General features: G+C 46.9%; 1 protein-coding gene across 1 annotated transcript in view; it reads right to left on the bottom strand.

The window, feature by feature from the left end:
- Positions 1-1,046: 1,046 nt before the first annotated feature.
- LOC145337503 (putative G-protein coupled receptor 139) overlaps positions 1,047-21,015 on the bottom strand; it is a 29,109-nt gene continuing 9,140 nt past the window's right edge. Inside the window, exon 3 of the mRNA XM_080182292.1 lies at positions 1,047-1,109. Within this exon, the coding sequence (XP_080038418.1) occupies positions 1,047-1,109 (63 nt within the window). The remainder of the gene's footprint in view (positions 1,110-21,015) is intronic.

Raw genomic sequence — 21,015 nt, forward strand, 5'->3', positions numbered from 1 at the left:
ATACGGGGGATTTGGAGATAAGGAGAACGAGGAGATTAACATGACAGAAAATCTGGAGTGGAGTCCGATAGATGGCAATCTGTCATCTCTCAGACAGCTTAACCCCTACAGCAGAGCTGGTACCAAACACTGCTGGTTTCACCCTTTCCTCTGGGCAATACTAATAATTGACAGAGGGAGATCCGGATGCCTCAACAGGTCAGATTCTCATTGTTACACAGAGCTGTACCCTGAAGAGGAGACTACAGCAGTGTGGCCACCATTCGCCTAACACTGGGAGAAACTTTAATCTCACACTAGAATGGCACATAACACAACTACAAGGGATTGCTTTCAAACCTCTAGGGTTCAGTGAACAGTACCCAGTGCATTTGCTGCTGTCCCACCTTGGTCTACTGGAACAGTGAAGCTCAGTGAGTGCTCTCTCGGCAGGAAAGTTTCTAATCTATGTACCAGGTAAGAAAATACTCAAATAAAGGGCAGACATGGTAGCACAGTGGTTAGCACTGCTGCTTCACAGCTCCAGGGACCTGGGTTCGATTCCCGGCTTGGGTCACTGTCTGTGTGGAGTTTGCACATTCTCCTCATGTCAGCATGGATTTCCCCTGGGTGCTCTGGTCTCCTCCAACAGTCCAAAGATGTGCAGGTTAGGTTGATTGGCCGTGCTAAATTGTCCCTTAGTGTCCTGGGATGCTTAGGTTAGAGGGATTAGCGGGTAAAATGTGTGGGAATGTGCGGTTGGGGCCTGGGTGGGATTGTGGTTGGTGCAAACTCGATGGGCCGAAGGGCCTCTTTCTGCACTGTAGGGTTCTATGATTCTGTGATAAAGGCCGGTACCAAAGAAAAGTCAAGTGACCTGTCCTAATGACTATCGTCTGGTGACACTGATATCCAATACTATGAAATGCATCAAAAGGATAGTTATGCCTTGAATCAATTCTGGCCTCCCAGATTGCCTGGAACTGCTCCAGTTCGTCCACCTCCACAACAGGTCCACAGTCACCATCTCCCTGGCCCTGCAGTCAACCCTAGAACACAGACTCATGTTATGGATTACAGCTCGGGAAAGCAGCCAGCTTAATTAAGGACATAAACTCTTCCACATTGCTCTAGCAGAAAAAAAGATAAAAAAACATAAAACAACGGACTCATCGAATCATAGAAATGCTACAGTGCAGAAGGAGGCCATTCAGCCCATCGAGTCTGCACTGACAACAATCCAAGCCAGTTCCTATCCCCGAAGTCCCACACATGTACCCTGTTAATACCTCTAACATACATACCCTGGGACCCTATTGGGCAATTTAACACGGCCAATCAACCTAACCTGCACATTGCTGGACTGCGCGTGGAAACCGGAGCATCCCACGCAGACACAGAAAATGTGCAAATTCCATACAGGCAGTGATCCAAGCTGGGAATTAAACTCAGGTCCCTATGAAACAACAATGCTCACCATTGTGTCATTATGCTGCCGACTCAAGAACAGTTTCTTCTCTGTTGCCATCAGATATTTGAATGGACTTACATCGCATTAAGATCATCTATTTCTATACACGAGCTATGACTGCAACATGACATTTTGCACTCTCTCCTTCTCTATGTACAATATTCTTTTTTTTGTATGGCACTCATGTAATACTTTTCACTGTATGCTGTCTGTGTGGAGTTTGCACATTCTCCTCATGTCAGCATGGGTTTCCTCCGGGTGCTCCGGTTTCCTCCCACAGTCCAAACATGTGCGGGTTAGGTTGATTGGCCGTGCTAAAGTTGTCCCTTAGTGTCCTGGGATGCTTAGGTTACAGGGATTAGCGGGTAAAATGTGTGGGGATGTGGGGGTCTATGTGAAAGAAAATCAAGTCAAATCAAATCAAATCAGTCTTCCACATCTCAAGCTGGAACATCAGCACAATGTGCCCTGGCTTTACCAATTAATTTATGCAGGTTGGCGATATGCACAGGACTGCTGTGATCGAGAATGAATTTACACGCTTAATGTGGATTTTGGGGAGCCGTGAGAAACTGGACTTGCTCAATGTGGATCCTCTCCAGAGAAACACAATACGTCCTTGTAATAGGAGAAATCTCAACAGGCAACATAAGAACGCGAGAACTAAGAGCAGGAGTAGGCCATTGACTCCTCAAGCCTGCTCCACCATTCAATAAGATCACGGCTGATCTCTTTGTGGACTCCGCTCACCATAACCTTAATCCCCTTACTGTTCAAAAATGTATCTATCCTTGTCTTTAAAACATTCAATGAGGTAGCCTCAACTGCTTCACTGGGCAGTAAGTTCCACAGATTCTTTGTGTGAAGACATTCCTGCTCAACTCAATCCTAAATCTGCTCCCCTTATTTCGAGGCCATTCTCCTGAGTTCTGGTTTCACCTGTCAGTGGAAACAACTTCCCTGCTTCTATCTTATCTATTCCCTTCATAATCTTACATGTTTCTATAATCTCTCCTCTTTCTTCTGAATTCCAATAATATTTCTCCAGTCGACTCAGATTCTCCCCATATGCCAACCCCCTGAACTTCGGAATCAACCTAGCGAACCTCCTCCTTCAGTGCCAGCATATCCTTTCCCAAGAAAGGAGATCAAAACTGTACACAATATTCCAGGCGTGACCCCAGCAGCACCTTATACAGCTGCAACATAACCTCGCTGTTTTTAAACTCCATATGTGAGAATGGAGTGGGTTTCAATGTTAAAAAGAATTCACTAGTGATGATGGAATCCCAGATATTGAACTGGCTCCCTGATGCTGTGAGGTAGCAGTGCTAACCATTGTGCCATGCTACCATTCATACAAGGTGCCCTGAAGATATCCAAGATCACGCCCAGGACACCAGCATCACCATATCCGTGGTTGGGAAATGATTGGGAAAAAAACTGAGGGACAGAATTAATCTCCACTTCGAGATATAAGGATTGACGAACAATAGTCAGCATGGCTTTGTCAGGGGGAGATCATGTCTAACAATTTGCTTGAATGAATTGAGGAGATGACTGAATGAGTAGATGAGAGAAGTGTGATCGATGGACATGGACTTCAGAAAAGCTTTTGAAAAATTCCGCATGGGGGAATGAGCAAGAAAGTGATAGCCAATGGAATCCAGGGCAATTTGGTAAATTACATCCGAAATTGGCTGAGGGTGATGGTCGAAGGTTGCTTTTGTGACTGCAAGTCAGAGTCCAGTAGGGTTCCATCGGGATCGATGCTGGGTCCTTTGCTGTTTGTAGTGCATATTGATGATCTAGACATGAATGTGTGAAGTATGATCAGTAAGTTCACAGATGGTACAAAAATTGGTGGTGTGGTAAATATTAAGGAGGAAAGCCTCAGATTGCAGGAATCATGGAATCCTACAGTGCAGAAGGAGGCCATTTGGCCCATCAAGTCAACACCAACCACAATCCCACCGAGGCCCTATTCACAAACCCCCATGCATTTAAACTAGTGAGTCTCCCTGATACTAAGGGCTATTTATCCTGGCCAATCCACTTAACCCACACATCCTTTGAATGTGGGAGGAAACTGGAGACTTGGAGGAAACCCACACAGACACGGCGGGGGAGGGGGGAGGAATGTGCAAACTCCACACAGACAGTGACACAAGCCAGGAATTGAATACAAAGCCCTGGCATTGTGGAGCAGCAGCGCCGACCACTGTGCCAAGGAAAAGGACAGGCTGGTCTGGTGGGCAAATGGAATTTAAACCTGAAAAATGTGAGATGATGTTTTTGGGAGGATTAACAGGGCAAGGAATTGGACAATGAACGGTAGAGTGTGAGGAAGTGCAGAGAACCAGAATGAATGTGGGGTGCACATACGTGAATCCCTGAAGGCAGCAAGACAGATAGATGAGTTAGTTAAGATGACATGTAGCATACTTGTCTTCAGCAGCCACAGTATGGAATATAAGAGCTGGGAGGTTATGATGAAAGTGTATAAAATGCTGGTTAGACCAGAGCAAAAGTACTGTGTGCTGCTCTGGTCATCACACTACAGGAAGGATGTAATTGCACTGGAGACGGTGGAGAGGACATTCACCAGGTTGCTGTCTGGGCTGGAGAGTTTCAGCTATGCAGAGAGGCTGGTGAGTCTGGGTTCTTTTATATCTCAGAGCAAAGAAGGCTGGAGGGGGAGCGGCCTGACTGTGGGACTGCTTCCCAGTGGGGGTGTAGTGCCTGATCGTGGGAGTGCTTGAGTGATATGTACAAAATCAGGTGGACAGAAATAGGAAGAAACTTATTCACTTTCCTCGAGGTGTCACTAACCAGAGGAGTGTGGATTCAAGTTAAACGGCAGATTTCTGTGTGGATTGGAGGAAAAATGTTTCCATCCACAGGGTGCTGGTATCTGCAGCTCACGGATTGAAAGGATGGTAGAAGCGGGAACAACCACAAGAGGCATTTAGACCAACAATTCAAACACGAGAGCACACAAGGGTGTGGATCGAGTGCTGGAAAATGGGGATCGGTTGGATAGGCGTTTGATGACCAGTGCAGAAATAATGGGCCGAAGGGCCTCATTTCACGCTGTTAAAACTCGATGACTGTTAGACAACCCTCTAAGCAGTGGCCCCATCAGTTGGAGCTCTCACAGCTCTTGGTGGGATACCGAACACACACCAAACCTACGTGGTTGCAAATGCGCAATTTGCATCCAGCAGTGAGCTGCCTGGTCTGAGAGAGACATCTGTCAGCCCTCTGCTGCTGCAGCCAATTTCAACACAGTAGCTACCCCCAGATAATCCGAGGCCCATAGCTCTTCGTGAGCAGCCCCCGAACAAATCTAACACCCATCCTGCCACCACCACTCAGACCAATCATCCCTCTGCCCCCACACCAATTGCATGCAAAGAGGCAGCAGTTCCCTCCCCCCCCATCCCCCCTTAGCCAAAGATCACATGCAGAGTGGACATCCTACCCCCAAAAGCTCTGTGCCGAGTGGCCACACAGACTGACCTACCTCACCAACCGCGTGCAGTGTGTCAGCAGGACCCGCGACACCCCAAGAATCACGTGCTCAGTGGCAAAAGGGCTACGGTCCCTACATGACCAATCGCATGCACAGTGGGATTGGGCCACCCTCCCTACTGGATCGCCCCCCCAACAAGGTCCAACCATCTTCAGGCCCTGCCCCCCCCCCTCTGCTTCCACCCCTGCCAGCCATGGCCCCACTATCTCTAGGTCCCGTCCTTGTAGACCTCACCATCTTAGGCCCCGCCCTCTTGGTGGGTAGTGCCAGATGGGCACTGTGCAAGGGGCACCTACCTTTGCCCTCGACGCTGTCCTGAATGGTGTTTGGTTCTACCAACGAGATCATCACCACTTGTGCTTTTACATGTGGGCCAGCTGTTTTCCTCACCAGACGCACCCTCTCCTGGTGAGGCTGCAAAGGCAAGTGTGCCGCACACTTGCATCCCGGGCTCGCTAATTTTATTTAAGTTTGTTTCAAAAAAAAATTCAATAATTTATTCAGCCTCTTGCCAGAAATGGGTGGGAGACGGAATCCGCCGCAGATCCATTGCCGGTGAGGTCGCAAGAAGCTAGAAATTCGGTGTGGACCTGAGTTTTCGGCTGCTACAAAGTTTTACTTGCTCACTCCACCATTAATGGGCAGGGAGTAGTTGGAAACCACCCCTCCTCCCCACTCCTGTGTGTGTGTGTGTGTGTGTGTGTGTGTGTCTATATTGCCTGTACCAATGTGCATGTGTGTGTGTGTGTGTCTATATTGTCTGTACCAATGTGCGTGTGTCTGTGTCTGTGTGTGTGTGTGTATGTGTGTGTGTGTGTGTGTGTGTGTGTGAGCAAGAGAGTATTGTATGAATGTTCCTTACTGTCCGTTGCTCTGGATGTTACAGCAATTTTGGTTATTCTTGAATTTGTGTGTGAGTGGGAGTAAGTGCTTAAATCTGATTGCTTCCATCAGCACGTGTGTGTATTTATATATCTGCTCTTGGGTGTGTCTGTGTGTTTGTGTTCCTCTGACTGTAAGAGAGTTTGTGGTGGCACAGTGGTTAGCACTGCTGCCTCACAGTGCCATGAGACTCGGGTTTGGTTGCCAGCTTGGCCACTATCTGTGCGGATAAAGCATATGTTCCCTGTGTCTGCATTGGTTTCCTCTGGGATCTTCAGTTTCCTCCCAAACTCTGAAAACTGTTCTGGAGGTGTGCATTGGCCATGCTAATTTTCCCTTCAGTGCACCGGTACAGATGCTGGAGTGTGGGGACTAGGGGAATTTCACAATAACTTCACTACAAGGTTAATGTAAACCTGCTCGTGTCACTGCTGAATATACATTAAACTTTACAAAACATGTGGTTTCTCTGTGAGTTCATGCTTTGCACATATCATCATTAAAATGGAGTCTACAACATTGTAACTGGGTGGATGATTAGCAGTGAACTGCTGTTACATACAGAGGCTAAAACAGATTCTGCCTCAACCTTTTGTTCACAATGGAATCATGTTGTGTGTCACATGTCTGTGGAAAGTCACAACACACAGAAGACATCCCAGCCCATGGGTCCTGAGACAATTGTCAGTGGCTGAAAGAAATGATAACTGGATACAGAGATTCAACAAAAACAGCAAGAGCAGCAAACCGAGTACAGTAAATGACAAGAATATCAAAACAGCCTTTCTGGAATTAGGAACTGGACATAGAGAGCGGGACTTTACAGCCTCACTCTTCCCGAAGCTGCAAAATCCCAACCGACGTCAACAGAACACCCCATGTTCCGCCCCTCGCCTGCTCCGATCCCCGTGGTGACCGGGTCGATACAATTCAAGCCAAGGACTTACCCGGAACACCAACAATCGCCAGAAGGGGATAGTAAATGCATTGAATTGCATACAGTAGATACTGAATCCAAATAGCCAAACTTAACTTCCAATCATCTGCAGTCAACAGAGAAATCCAAGTGAATAAACTCCTGTCCTTGGTTGGAACATTCCAATCCATTGTCCTCACATTCTGATCCATTGTTGTAACATTCCAGTCGAGTGTTTCCACATTCTGATCCATTGTTGGAAGATTCCAATCCATTGTTCCCATATTCTCTTCCACTATTGGAAGGTTCCAATCCATTCCTCCCAGATTCTGATCTCCTCGCCCTCCCTCTGTTTCTCTACAGCCGCTGATCTCTGTTTGTGTCGGAGTTGCCGCTCCCTGCTGGCTCAGTGGGACAACGCATTGAACGGAATCCCTTATTAATAGAAGAGGGAAAACCTCCAGGCACACTAATCCAATCCAGGGAGACTCACTTTAATTACAGTCACTAAACAAACAGCTTCACTTAACCCCTTTCAAACCAACAGTTTTTAACACCCAAAGTAGAAACTTTGCAGCCTAGGTGGGGTGTTGAGGGTCAGGGAGGAATGGAAAGTTGGAAATAATGGAGGGTCAGACTGTAAATCTTCCAATATTCATTCGATATAACAGAGGTCCCTCTGCTGGCATTCATTTCCAGAGGACTAGAATAGAAAAGCAGGGGTGTACTACTGAGGTTTTATACGACACTGGTCAGACCACATTGAGGTTATTATGAATCATTTTGGACTTCACATCTAAGGAAGGATGTGCTGGCCTTCGGCTGATCCAGAGGAGGTTCTCGAGAATGATCTGGGGAATGAAAGACTTAACGCATGAGGAGCGTCTGAGGACTCTGGGTCTGTACTCAATGGAGATTAGAAGAGCGAGGAGGGGGAGCTCATTCAAACAGGCAGAATAATTAAAGGCCTGAATAGAGTGGACATGGGAAAGATGTTTCCATTACTACGTGAGATGAGGGCCGAGGGAACATCCTCAGAGGAAATTGACAGCCCTTTAGAACTGTGATGTGGAGATGCCAGCATTGGACTGTGGTGGACATGGTAGGATGTCTCACAACACCAATTGCCCTGATGAAGAAGCAGTGTTCTAAAAGCACGAGATTCCAAATGAACATCTTGGACCTTAACCTGGTGGCGTGAGACTTCCTATTTCAAAACTGTGACGAGGAACTCAATGGGCCAAACAGCATCATTCTGCTCCTGTAGCTTATTGTCATCATGGTTGTTAGTTCTGGATGAGGTTAACATTACTCAGGTCTGATATAGACTGCTAAACCCAGGCTGTTGTCGATCTTGTGTACAGCTTATGTATGAAACAACCTTTGTAAATCAAAATCACATAAATCAATCTCTCAGTGCAGATCAATCCGAGCAAGAGAATTCAGATAGATCCATCTCTCAGTGTTATGTACTGTACAGTCTGAACAAGAGGCTTCAGATAGAACTAACTCTTAGTGTTATGTACAGTACAATCTGAGGCTTCAGATAGATCTATCTCTCAGTGTTATTTTTAGAACAATCTGAGCATGAGGCTTTACACAAATCATTCTTTCAGTGTTACGTACAGAACAATTTTATCAAGAGGCTTCACATGCAGCTTTCTCAGCATTTTCTACTGAGAGGTTGTTGGGAGGCAAGAGTGAGTTGGGGAGACAGTGGGAGAAAGTCACCGGGACACCTAAACAGAGTCAGCAGCACCTGAGGAGAGTGTGAGATGGGGGCACTGGGCCACTGGGAAACTGGGACTGGCAGTCAGCCCCTTGAGGAGAGTGTGAAAGGGGGGCACTGAGACACCGGGACAGAGAAGGCAGCACCTTGAGGAGATGTGAGAGGGGGACAGTGGGACAGAGAAGCAGCACCTTGGGGAGAGTGTGAGAGGGGGACACTGGGACACCGGGACAGAGAGGCAGCACCTTGGGGAGAGTGTGAGAGGGGGACACATGTGACCAATGGCCACCTGAAGATCAGAGCCAGAGGCTCTGCAATCGCCTCTCTTGCCTCCCAGAGAATTCTAGGGTAAATCCCGTCCGGCCCAGGGGACTTATCTATTTTCAAGCCCTCAAGAATATCTAGCACATCCTCCTTATCAACTGCAATACTATCCCGTTTACAACCCTGTAACCCAGTGTTCTCCACAGCTACATTTATGTCTTCTTATTATTGCTAACAAAGTGGAAAACCTCACATTTATCCACATTAAACGGCAACTGCCATGCATATGCCCACACACACAGCCTGTTATATTGAAACATGCCTGCATGGTTCTCACAGCTTACCCTCCCACCTGACTTTGCATCATCTGTGAATTTGGACACAATACATTTAATTCCCTATGCCAAAACATTCATATATAATGTGAACAGTTTGGGTTCTAGCACAGATCCCTGCAGTACCACACTGTCTACCAGTCAGACAAAGACTCATTTCTACCAACACGTTGTTTCCTCTCTGTTAGCCAGCTCTCTATCCAAATCAAGGCATTGTCTGCAACGCATACTCAACATCGCAGTCTGTTACATCAGACCTTACTGAAAGACTCCTGAATGTCTAAATAAAGCACTGGTTCTCCTCACTGAACTCTACTAGTCACATCCTCCAAGAATTCCAATAGATTCTTCAAACAAGATTTCACCTCTGTATATCCATGCTGACTTTGTCTGACTTTACCGCTGCCTACCAAGTGCTGAGTTATGATATCCTTGAAAACAGGCTCTAGCAACTTCACCAATACTGATGTTATGTTCACAGGGAACAGTATATCATATTACTGAACGTATCTCTGCAAAATCGTGACATGTAGATCAGTCACTGAGTAACAGCATAGAGCAGCTGACACATAGATTTTGACAACTACACTTCCCATGAATCCCAATAACTCCAGGTGGTATATTTTCTTCACCATTTGAAATTCCAGATACATTTTCAGCGTGAAGTAATGTGCTCCTTCACTCTGCAGGTACTCTCTGTTTTATCTGCATGGTGATACATTCCCAAAGACTTTCACATCGACCCTGTGGAATCCCCTCTGGGGTACTGCCTTTGCAAAATCGCTCATCTTTGAGTTTCTTCAAATCAGCAAACTCGTGGCAACTTTGATTGAGGTTGTGGAACATATTTATTACTGAGATTGAGTTGCTGTCTTTCAAAGAATGGATAATGCTGATTACATTTATTAATTTGTAATATTAGAGGCTGTGTTACACACCAAAGTTACTGACATCTAAAACACAATTCTCAAAATCCCACGGCTCAGTGTTGAGTTTCACCTGTCTGTGACCTTCCAATCATCCAATTCCAAATGTTAGAGGGTCTCTCCGGGCTGTTCCACTCTATCCCGGGATGTAGTTACCATCCTTAACTCTGGAAATCCACAGAATCCATCCAAGTCCGATAATTGTGACTCCAATTTCAGATTTAATCTGTTAAGGATTCAGAAACGTGCACCACAACAACTGAATCTATCCCCTCCAGCTCCATTTTTCCCAGCAACCCAGAGAAGATGTCCTGAACCGGGGCACCAGTCAGGCAACACAGCCTTGGGGACTCTCCATGCTGGCCACAGGGGAAAGTGTCTATTCCTCCTGTCAAACTATCCCCATTTACAACAACATTTCCCTTTCCTCCTCCCTCTTGAATGGCTCCCTGAACCACAGTGCTATGGTTAAGTTGCTCATCCTCCTTGCAGCCCTCATCCACGTCCACAAAGGTCACACATCCATTTCTTTCATCATTTGAAGGACATTGGTGTCCCTGGCTGGCCAGCATTTATTGCATGTCCCTAGTTGCCCTTTGAGGGCATTGAGAGTCAACACCATTGATGTGGCTCTGGTGTCACATGTAGGCCAGACCAGATAAGGTCGGCAGGTCTCATTCCTTAAAAGGACATTAGTGATCCAAACAGTTTTCTGGATTAATAGTCGAGTGACAATACCATTCGTTCATCATCTACACTGAGACAAGCCCAAGGGTCCTTCAACACAACGTCCTGGGTTCGTCACCAAGACTTGCTTGGAGTCACACTCTCTGTCCCTGATCACTCACCAAATGTGATGTAGTTATTCTTTGGGATGTGAGCACCGCCTGAAACACAGTGTCTCGCTAACTCTCTGCTCCCTAGTGTGCCACAGCGTTCAAAGCTCAGACTCCACCTCATCAAATCTGAATTGGTCTTCCTCGAGCAACCAACATTTCCTACAGATGTGTACACAAGCAAACACAAATGGGACCGCGAGCTCCCACATCATGCAAGTACAGCACATTACCTGGACCTGCCTCTGTATTTTATCTACTTTTTATATGTTTTTAATCTTGTTGTAATTTTCTACTTTAAGCTATGTTCTCAATAAACGTCACAGAAAGTATCCCACCAGCAAAAATCAAAATCTGCTTGAATCTGTAAGGATGGGAAAAGGACATTTCTTTCATTCATTTTTGGGAAACAGAGTTCTCAGGATAGCCAGCATTTATTGCCCATCCCGAGTTGATGTTGGAGAGCGGTTGGGAGTTAAACACATTGCTGTGACTGTGGAGCCACATGTAGGCCAGACCAGGCAAGGACGGCAGATTTCCTTCCCTAAATGATATGAGTGAACCAGGTGAGTTTTCGCAACAATCAGCAATAATTTTATGGTCATCAGCAGATTTTTCATTCCAGATACTTTTTATTGAGTTCGAATTCCACCAGCTGCCATGTTGGGATTCGAGCCCAGGTTCCCAGAGCATTAAAAATATTGGGATCTTTCCTGGTGTTATGACATCAGCAAGGAGCTGCTCAGAAAATTCCCTCAGTGTTCCTTCCGAGGACTGACTCACCAATCAGCTGCTTCCATTGGTCCCACAACATTTTCTGAACATTTAATGTCTGGCCGACACCTGCTCACACTGGACCTGATGGGAAGGCAGTAAGCGACACAAGACAGAGCAATACATCGCCAGCCATTTCCCTAAACTCCCACACTTACCCCAACTCTCAGAGTTTCACTCTTTGTAGCTTGCACTCTGTGGGCAGATTTAACAGGCCCAGTTTGGAAGTTTATATTCATGCATGAACCTGTTTGAAGCCATTGCACCCCTTCTCATCTAGGTCTGAGTAACCGCCGAGGGCTGACTATCTTGGAAACCGTTTCTGAAGTTTCAATTCTCCATTCGGTTCCTCCTGCTCAGAACTCCCACTCACTTGACGAATGGACAGCCTGTTCCAAAAGCTTGTGGCGTTTGCTGCGAATAAACTTGTTGGACTTTAAGCTGGCGTTGTGAGACTTATTTCTTCTTTGATTAACTCATCCAGTTACGGGACCCATTCTGAATCTGCACCTCCCATTAGCAGGAACGTTGACTCTATGAACGGACTGGCACTTTCCACGTACAGCTGCATCTGTGGCCGTCCTGGCTATTTGCAAGTGCAAAGAGTAGTGACTGGTTATAGTTCCCCTTGTTGATATCACCAATACTGACCCACCTCTGCAAATATCTGTATCCATACCTGGCCACCAGACATGGCAACTGAGAGGATTTTAAGTTTGTCACTCCTGGGTGGCCGTGGTAAGTTTCAGCCAGGATGGGATAGTGAACCTGGCTCAGGACGACACTCTTGAAATCCATGGCAGTGTGCCACCTTCCGCAGTTAGCTGCTCTCTGCCACTACAATATGTGTACAATTCAGTCTGGAACGGCCGTTTGGACACCCGCATCAGCACTCGCTGCTTCCAATTATTGAGGACTGGGTAATTTTGCATCCACAGCCAAATATAATTGGCAGCCATTCAGAGAATTTCACAAAAAGGGTCATGGTTACCATCTCTTCCATCGGGGGTACAACTGTCTGTTAATCGTAGTCAACTCAAGGCATCTGCCTGAATGTTTCGGCCTCCTGGAGGGTGTTCCAACTGATACTAGTTGGCAGACACTCATAAAACCCACAGCTGGATTTGGGCCAATGTTATGGGCTGCACCATCACGCAGGTACTTCTGGAATTTCCTTGTCCAAACTATCACCGTAGATAAGGCGTCACAGTGGTTAGCACGGCTGCCTCACAACGCCAGAGACCTGGGTTCAATTCGTGGCTTGGGTCATTGTCTTTGCGGAGTCTGCACATTCTCGCTGTATCAGCATGGGTTTCCTCTGGTTGCTGCAGTTTCCTCCCACAGTCTGGGAGACTTGCTTGTTTAGGTGCATTGCCCATGCTCAGTTCTCCCTCAGAGTACCCAAAAAAGCATCAGAGTGTGATGACTAGACAATGTTTACAGTAATTTAATTGCAGTGTTAGTGTAAACCTAAATTTGACACTTTATAAACGTTCAACTTCTTCTGAGTGTGAGCTGTTGATTATAGCTGGAAATCCTCAGCTAGCTGTTAATTTAAGTGCAGGTCAATAAGTTCACAATTGCAAGCAAGAATCCTACTGCCAGCTTTGAATTGTCATCCTCAACCTTTGGGATTGGGTATTTATCCAGCTTGTGAGAAACAGTTTACAGCTTATTTAAAATTTCCCAGTCAAAGTATTGTTTATTCATTCTTGAGACTTGGGTGTTCTGGCCAGCCAGCATTTATTGCCCATCCCCAGTTGCCCTTGCTGAGAGGGCAATTAAGCGTTCTGATCATGTAAGCGCGACAGATTTCCTTCCCTGGGACATTGGTGAACCAGGTGTTTTTTTTCCCAAAAATCGAAAATGATTTTCTGGTCACCAGCAGATTCTGAACTCCAGATATAATTATTTTAATCCCACCATTAGCTGTGATGAGATTGGAACCCGTGTGCCCAAAACATCAGCTGAGTTTCTGTATTAATAGTCTAGTGATAAAACCATCAGTCCATCATACCCACATCCTGAGTATACAGACCTGATTTCCAGTAACCTAGATACACCCACCCTGATTGGATAGCATTAACTGGCTCAATCAGGGAATTCATATTCCAATAGGTCCAACTGATGGTTATCATAAAAGTCATTAAGTAAATCTCTGTCGCTTTCTGTCTTCCTGTGCATCTCTCTGTGTCTCTCTGTCTCTCTCTATATGTTGTTCTGTGTCTCTTATTGTCTCTCTGCTTCTCCCTCTTTCTCTCCCTCTATACCCTCTTCTTCTGTCTCTCCTGCTCCCTTTTAATCTCACTCTCCTTGTCCCGCTCTGTCTCCCTCTCCCTCTCCCTCTCTGTCTCTGTCCCACTTTTCTTATCTCTCTCTCTATGCCTTGCTCTGCCTTTTGCTCTTGTTGTGTCCATTGTATGTGTTCAGTCTCATTCTTTTCCATTTGTTCCCGTGCTCTCTCTCTGTCTGTTTCTCTCTTCCTCTGACTATTTATCTCTGCCCTCCTTTCTGTCTCCCGTTCCCTCTTAGTTGCCCTTTTAAAGAAAGAACAAAGAACAAAATCAGCCCGGGAAACAGGCCCTTCGGCCCAACAAGCCCGCACCGCCATCTCAACACCACCAGTCCCCCTCTCTACCCATGACCCCTATCTAATGTTTTATGGCCATCCAGATTGAGGGAAACTGATTTAGGGACAATTTATTCCTGCCAATCAGCCTAACAGCACATCTATGGGGTGTGGGAGGAAACCAGAGCACCCCGAGCAAACCCACGCAAGCACGGGGAGAATGCGCAAACTCCCACAGACACTGGCCCAAATCCATGTGTCTGCACAGCAATCAGTGATAGTCACTGAGCTGTCGTCTTGCCCAGTATCTTGTCCAGTTTAGGCACACACTAACGACATGAAGCACTAGGCCAATCTTGAACAACCAAGAGCAGCCCCAGTACGACCCATCGCCTGTATGCCCCTCTATGGACACGAGGTGGACCAACTTAAAATCTGTGAATGAAAGAGAAAAAAAACATTATTATCATAATATACCCATTTACATTGCCAGGGACGCCCCAATGCTAATGACCCTTATTTAAAAAGTTCTCCTATATCCACCCATCTCCAACTCAGTCATGTGCCTGTCTAAGTTACTCTTCGAGGACTCTAGCATGTTTGCCTCCACCACCTTACTTGGCAGAGCATTCCATACCCCCACTACCCTCTGTGTGAATAACGTCCCTCTAATATCTGTGTTGTACCGCTCCCCCCTCACCTTAAGTCCATGGCCCTTTGTCCTACGTGTCTCTATTATAGGAAATAGCTTACCTCTGTTTACTCTATCTATACCCTTCATAATCTTATATACCTCTATTAGATCCCCCCTCAGTCAGCGTCTTTCAAGGGAAAAGAGCCACAATTTCTTCAATCTTTCCTCATACCCTAGTCCTTCCATACCAGGCAACATCCTGGTAAACCTCCTCTGTACTCTCTCCAGAGTCTCCACGTCCTTCCGGTAGTAAGACAACCAGAACTGTACGCAGTACTCCAAATGTGGCCGAACCAATGTTCTGTACAACTGCAACATTAGACTCCAGCTCTTACATTCTATAACCCTTCCTACAAAGGCTAACATACCATAGGCTTTCTTCACCACACTCTCCACTTGCACTGCCACCTTCAAAGACTTGTGCACTTCCACCCCGAGATCTCGCTGTGACTCTATGCTCCTTACGGGCTTACCCTTTATCATATAACTCCCCCCTACATTATTGCTGCCAAAATGCATCACCTCACATTTATCCAGATTAAACTCCATTTGCCACGTATCGGCCCAATCAACCAGCCTATCAATACCCCGCTGTCTTGCCAGACACTGCTCCTCACTGCCCGCCAATCCAGCCATCTTGGTGTCATCAGCAAATTTGCTGATCACACCACCTACTCCCTCTTCCAAATCATTTATATGCACTACAAAGAGAAGAGGTCCCATTACCGAGCCCTGCGGCACACCACTAGTGACAGACCTCCAGCTAGAAAAAGACCCCTCCACAATTACTCTCTGACTCCTCTTTGCAAGCCAGTTCTCTACCCATCTAGATACCTGACTACATATCCCATGAGCTTTAATCTTCTGTATCAACCTACCATGAGGGACTTTGTCAAACGCCTTACTGAAATCCATATAGACGACATCAACGGCTCATCCTTCGTCAACCGTTTTTGTCATCTCCTCAAAGAATTCTACCAGATTCGTAAGGCAAGACTTCCCCTTGACAAAGCCATGCTGCATATCGTTAATCAGATCGCAACGCTCCAGGTGCGCATACATCCTATCCCTAAAAATCCTCTCCATCAACTTACCTACCACTGATGTTAAGCTCACCGGTCTATAGTTACCCGGGCTATCCCTCCTACCCTTTTTAAACAACGGTACCACGTTTGCTATCCTCCAGTCCTCTGGGACCTCACCTGTGTCCAAAGAAGAGACAAAGATTTGCGTCAGAGGCCCAGCAATCTCATCCCTCGCCTCTCTAAGCAGCCAAGGATAGATGCAATCAGGCACCAGAGATTTATCAGTTTTAATGCCCTCTAAAAGCCCTAACACTTCTTCCCTCGTAATCAATAGATCTTTCAATTGGTCTACCGCTCCCTCACTGCCCGTACTAGACATCAAGCCCCTCTCCTTCATGAATACCGACGCAAAGTATTCATTCAGGATCTCCCCTATTCCCTCTGCCTCTCAGCACAATTCCCCACGTTTGTCCCTGAGAGGACCTATTTTACCCCTAACCACCCTTTTGTTCTTAAGATAACAGTAAAACGCCTTTGGATTCTCCTTAACCCTCCCTGCCAAAGCCATCTCATGCCCCCTCTTTGCTCTCCTAACTCCGCGTTTGAGATCCCTTCTACTCTCTCTGTATTCCTCCAACGCTCTCTCCGTTCCCTGCTGCTTAGACCTGACATACGCCTCTCGTTTCTTCCTAACCAGGTCTTCTATATCTCTAGTAATCCACGGTCCCCTAATCCTACCTTTCCAATCCTTTCTCCTAACAGGCACATGTCTCTCCTGCACCTTTTGCAGTTTTCCCTTGAAAGACTCCCACATGCCTAACGTGGTCTTGCCTTCCTACAGCCTATCCCAGTCTGTATCCCTAAGCTCCTGCCTAATCCGGCTGTATCTAGCCTTCCCCCAATTTAGCACCCTCCCCTTAGGACAGCTCTCATCTTTTTCCATTCATATCCTAAAGTAGATGGAGTTGTGGTCACTATTAGCCACATGTTTACCCACCGCAACCTCAACCACCTGACCCGGCTCATTTCCCAGAACTAAATCTAGTATCGCCCCCTGTCTAGTCGGGCTATCTACATACTGTTGGAAGGATCCTTCCAATACACATCTTACAAATTCCTCCCCATCAGACCCCCCCAGCTCTCGGCACCTTCCAATCCACCCCAGGGAGATTAAAATCTCCCACTACAACAACCCTATTCTTCCTACACTTATCCAAAATGTCCCTACATATACCCTCTTCCACTGCCCGTGGGCGATCGGGCAGCCTATAGTACACTCCTAGCATAGTAATGGCCCCCTTCCTGTTCCTCAACTCCACCCACAAAGACTCAATTTCCAACCCCTCCATGTTATCCTCCCTCTGCACCGCTGTGATCCATTCCCTAAGAGTGCCACTCCCCCTCCTCTTTTCAACCCTCCCCTATCGCGCCTAAAGCACTTATACCCTGCAATATTTATCTGCCAGTCATGTCCCTCCTTTAACCACGTCTCTGTCACTGCCACCACATCTAAATTCCTCGCGAACATCAAGGCTCTAAGTTCATCCGACTTTCCCGTTACACTCCTCTCATTAAAACAGATGCACCAAAGACCCTCAGTCCCTCTCGGATCCTCCTTCTCCTGGGGGATTTCCCTATCAACTAGACTTACCCTTACCGTGATAGGTATGTCCCTGTCAGGCAAGGAGGAATTGATAGGGCTAGGGAACCGTGGTGCACTAAAATAGTTGATTCGTTGGTTAAAAAGAAAAAGGAGGCTTATGTTCGTATGAGACTTGAGGGCTCGGGTAGTGCACTAGAAAACTTTAGATTGGCTAGGAGGGAGTTGAAGAGTGAGTTAAGAAGGGCTAAAAGAGGACATGAGAAGACTTTGGCTGATAGGATTAAGGAGAATCCTAAGGCGTTCTATAGGTATGTCAAGAACAGAAGGTTGGTTAGGGCAAGATTAGGGCCAGTTATAGACAGCAGAGGGAAGTTATGTGTGGAACCGGAAGAGATTGGAGAGGCATTGAACCAATATTTCTCTTCGGTGTTCACGCAGGGGGACAAGAATATAGCTGAGGAGGACACTGGGTTGCAGGGGAGTAGAATAGACAGTATTACAGTTGATAAGGAGGAAGTGCTGGATATTCTTGAGGGATTGAAAATAGATAAGTCCCCTGGTCCGGATGGGATCTACCCTAGGATCCTCTGGGAGGCAAGAGAAGTGATTGCAGAGCCTCTGGCTCTGATCTTCAGGTCGTCGTTGGCCTCTGGTATAGTACCGGAAGATTGGAGGTTAGCGAATGTTGTCCCATTGTTTAAGAAGGGGAACAGAGACTTCCCCGGGATTAATAGGCCGGTGAGTCTCACTTCTGTTGTGGGCAAGGTTTTAGAAAAAATTTTTAGGGATAGGATTTATAGTTATTTGGAGAGTAATGAATTGATTGGAGATAGTCAGCATGGTTTTGTAGCGGGTAGGTCGTGCCTTCGTAACCTTATTGAGTTTTTTGAGAAAGTGACCAAAGAGGTGGATGGGGGTAAGGCAGTTGATGTGGTATATATGGATTTTAGTCAGGCTTTTGATAAGGTTCACCATGGTAGGCTTCTGCAGAAAATGCAGATGTATGGGATTGAGGGTAATCTAGGAAATTGGATCAGGAATTGGCTAGCAGATAGGAGACAGAGGGTGGTGGTTGATGGTAAATATTCGTCATGGAGTTCGGTTACGAGTGGTGCGCCTCAGGGATCTGTTTTGGGGCCACTGCTGTTTGTAATTTTTATTAATGATCTGGATGAGGGTATAGTTGAGTGGATTAGTAAATTTGCTGATGACACCAAAGTCGGAGGTGTGGTAGATTATGAGGAAGGATGTCATAGTTTGCAGGAAGACTTGGACAGGCTGCAGAGCTGGGCTGAGAGGTGGCGGATGGAGTTTAATGCGGAGAAGTGTGAGGTAATTCACTTTGGTAGGAATAACAGATGTGTCGAGTATAGGGCTAACGGGAGGACTTTGAATAGTGTGGATGAACAGAGGGATCTAGGTGTATGTGTACATAGATCCCTGAAGGTTGGGAATCAAGTGGATAGGGTTGTTAAGAAGGCATACGGTGTCTTGGCGTTTATTGGTAGGGGGATTGAATTTACGAGTCGCAGCATCATGTTGCAACTGTACACAACTCTGGTGCGGCCGCACTTGGAGTACTGTGTGCAGTTCTGGTCCCCACATTACAGGAAGGATGTGGAGGCTTTGGAGAGGGTGCAGAGGAGGTTTACCAGGATGTTGCCTGGTATGGAGGGGAGGTCCTATGAGGAGAGACTGAGGGATTTGGGGTTGTTTTCGCTGGAAAGATGGCGGCTAAGAGGGGATCTTATTGAAACATATAAGATGATTAGAGGTTTAGATAGGGTGGACAGTGATAGCCTTTTTCCTCGGATGGAGAAAGCTAGCACGAGGGGGCATGGCTTTAAATTAAGGGGGGGTAGTTATAGGATGGATGTCAGGGGTAGGTTCTTTACCCTGAGGGTGGTGAGGGATTGGAATGCCCTGCCTGCTGCGGTTGTAAATGCGCCTAGTTTGGGGGCGTTTAAGAGATCCGTGGATAGGTTTATGGACAAAAAGGGATTGGTTTAGGTTAGTGGGTCATTGTTTTTTAACTGGTCGGCGCAACATCGTGGGCCGATGGGCCTGTTCTGCGCTGTAATGTTCTATGTTCTACGTTCTATGACATCCAACTCACTCCCAGTGCCTGAGCTGTCTCTCTCCTCCCCACCCCCCTCCATACTAGTTTAAACCCGGCCTAAACACTCCAGCCAACCTCCCAGCTAAAATATGTGTCCCCTTCCCATTTAAGTGTTCCCTATCCCTCTTATACAAGTGCCCTTCCTTTGCAAAGACTTCCCAATGGTCAATAAAACTAAAACCCTCTGTCCTGCACCAATCCCTCAGCCACACATTCAGCTGCAGGATCTCATTATTTTTATCCCTGCTATTGCTGGGCACTGGCAGCAGCCCAGAGATCGCCACCCTGGAGGCCCTGCACTTCAGCCTGGCCCCCAACTCCCTGAACTGCGTACGTATTTCCCCCCTACTCTTCCTTCCTATGTCCCTCTCTCCTACATGTATAATTACATCCGCCTGGGTCCCTTTGCCCTTCAAGACCTCCTCTACCCTCTCTGACACATCCTGTACCCCAGCTCCAGGGAGGCAGACCGCCATCCTGGAGTCCCACTTTTGCCCACAGAACCGCCTATCAATTCCTCTAACCCTCCCGTCCCCCACCACTATCTCACATCCAGCCCCCTTCCTTCCCTCTGAGGCATTTTCCCCTTCCCCTCGTGCCCTTTCCACCTCAGTTGGTGCCTTACCCCTGCTACCTTGAGAGACTACCCCTGGCGTAGCCTTTGGAACATTACTCCTCTTCTTTTTCCCCTTCCTAACTGTAACCCACCCATCCCCCCTCCTTGACTCTGAGATCTCCTCTTGAATCTGGTTCCTATTCATTCATGCCTCATTCTCCCTCACTAAAAATAAATCCTCCAGCCTCAGCTCCAGTTGCCTAACCCGGGCCCTCAAACGCTGCAACTCCAGACATTTGGTGCAGATGTGGACTCGCCGGAGATGCTGTGTCTCCAGGAAGTCCCACATCTTGCACCTTACACAGCTGACACGTCTCCCCATGGTCCCTGCCATTTATTTGACTATCCTCAGACCTGTGGACACACTTTGAAAAACTTGACCAGTAACTCACCTTGCCTAACCCTGTCTCGCCTAAGCCCTGTGAGCCAAAGCCCTTGCAGTACTCACTCAGCACCCACCTCACTCTGATGCCCACTCCCAACGCTGCCCGCTATCTACTGTGGCCTTGTTTTTATACTCCCTCACTCCCTTCCCAACAGCCCTTGCGCCTCGGACCCTCTATGGAAAGCACAAAGGGAAAAAACCCACAACCCAGCAATGTAATTTAAAAATAAACACAGAACACTCGCAGTTTACACTCTCCAGCCACCAGCACACTGCTCCAGAGAACAATTTTCCTTCCATATTACATCTTCCCATGTATGTCCTGTCCCCTTTTCTCATTCCCTGTCCATCAGCCTT

Source organism: Carcharhinus amblyrhynchos, unplaced genomic scaffold (assembly GCF_965287045.1).
Source record: "Carcharhinus amblyrhynchos unplaced genomic scaffold, sCarAmb.v2.hapA scaffold_51, whole genome shotgun sequence".
In the NCBI taxonomy this organism is placed as follows: domain Eukaryota; kingdom Metazoa; phylum Chordata; class Chondrichthyes; order Carcharhiniformes; family Carcharhinidae; genus Carcharhinus; species Carcharhinus amblyrhynchos.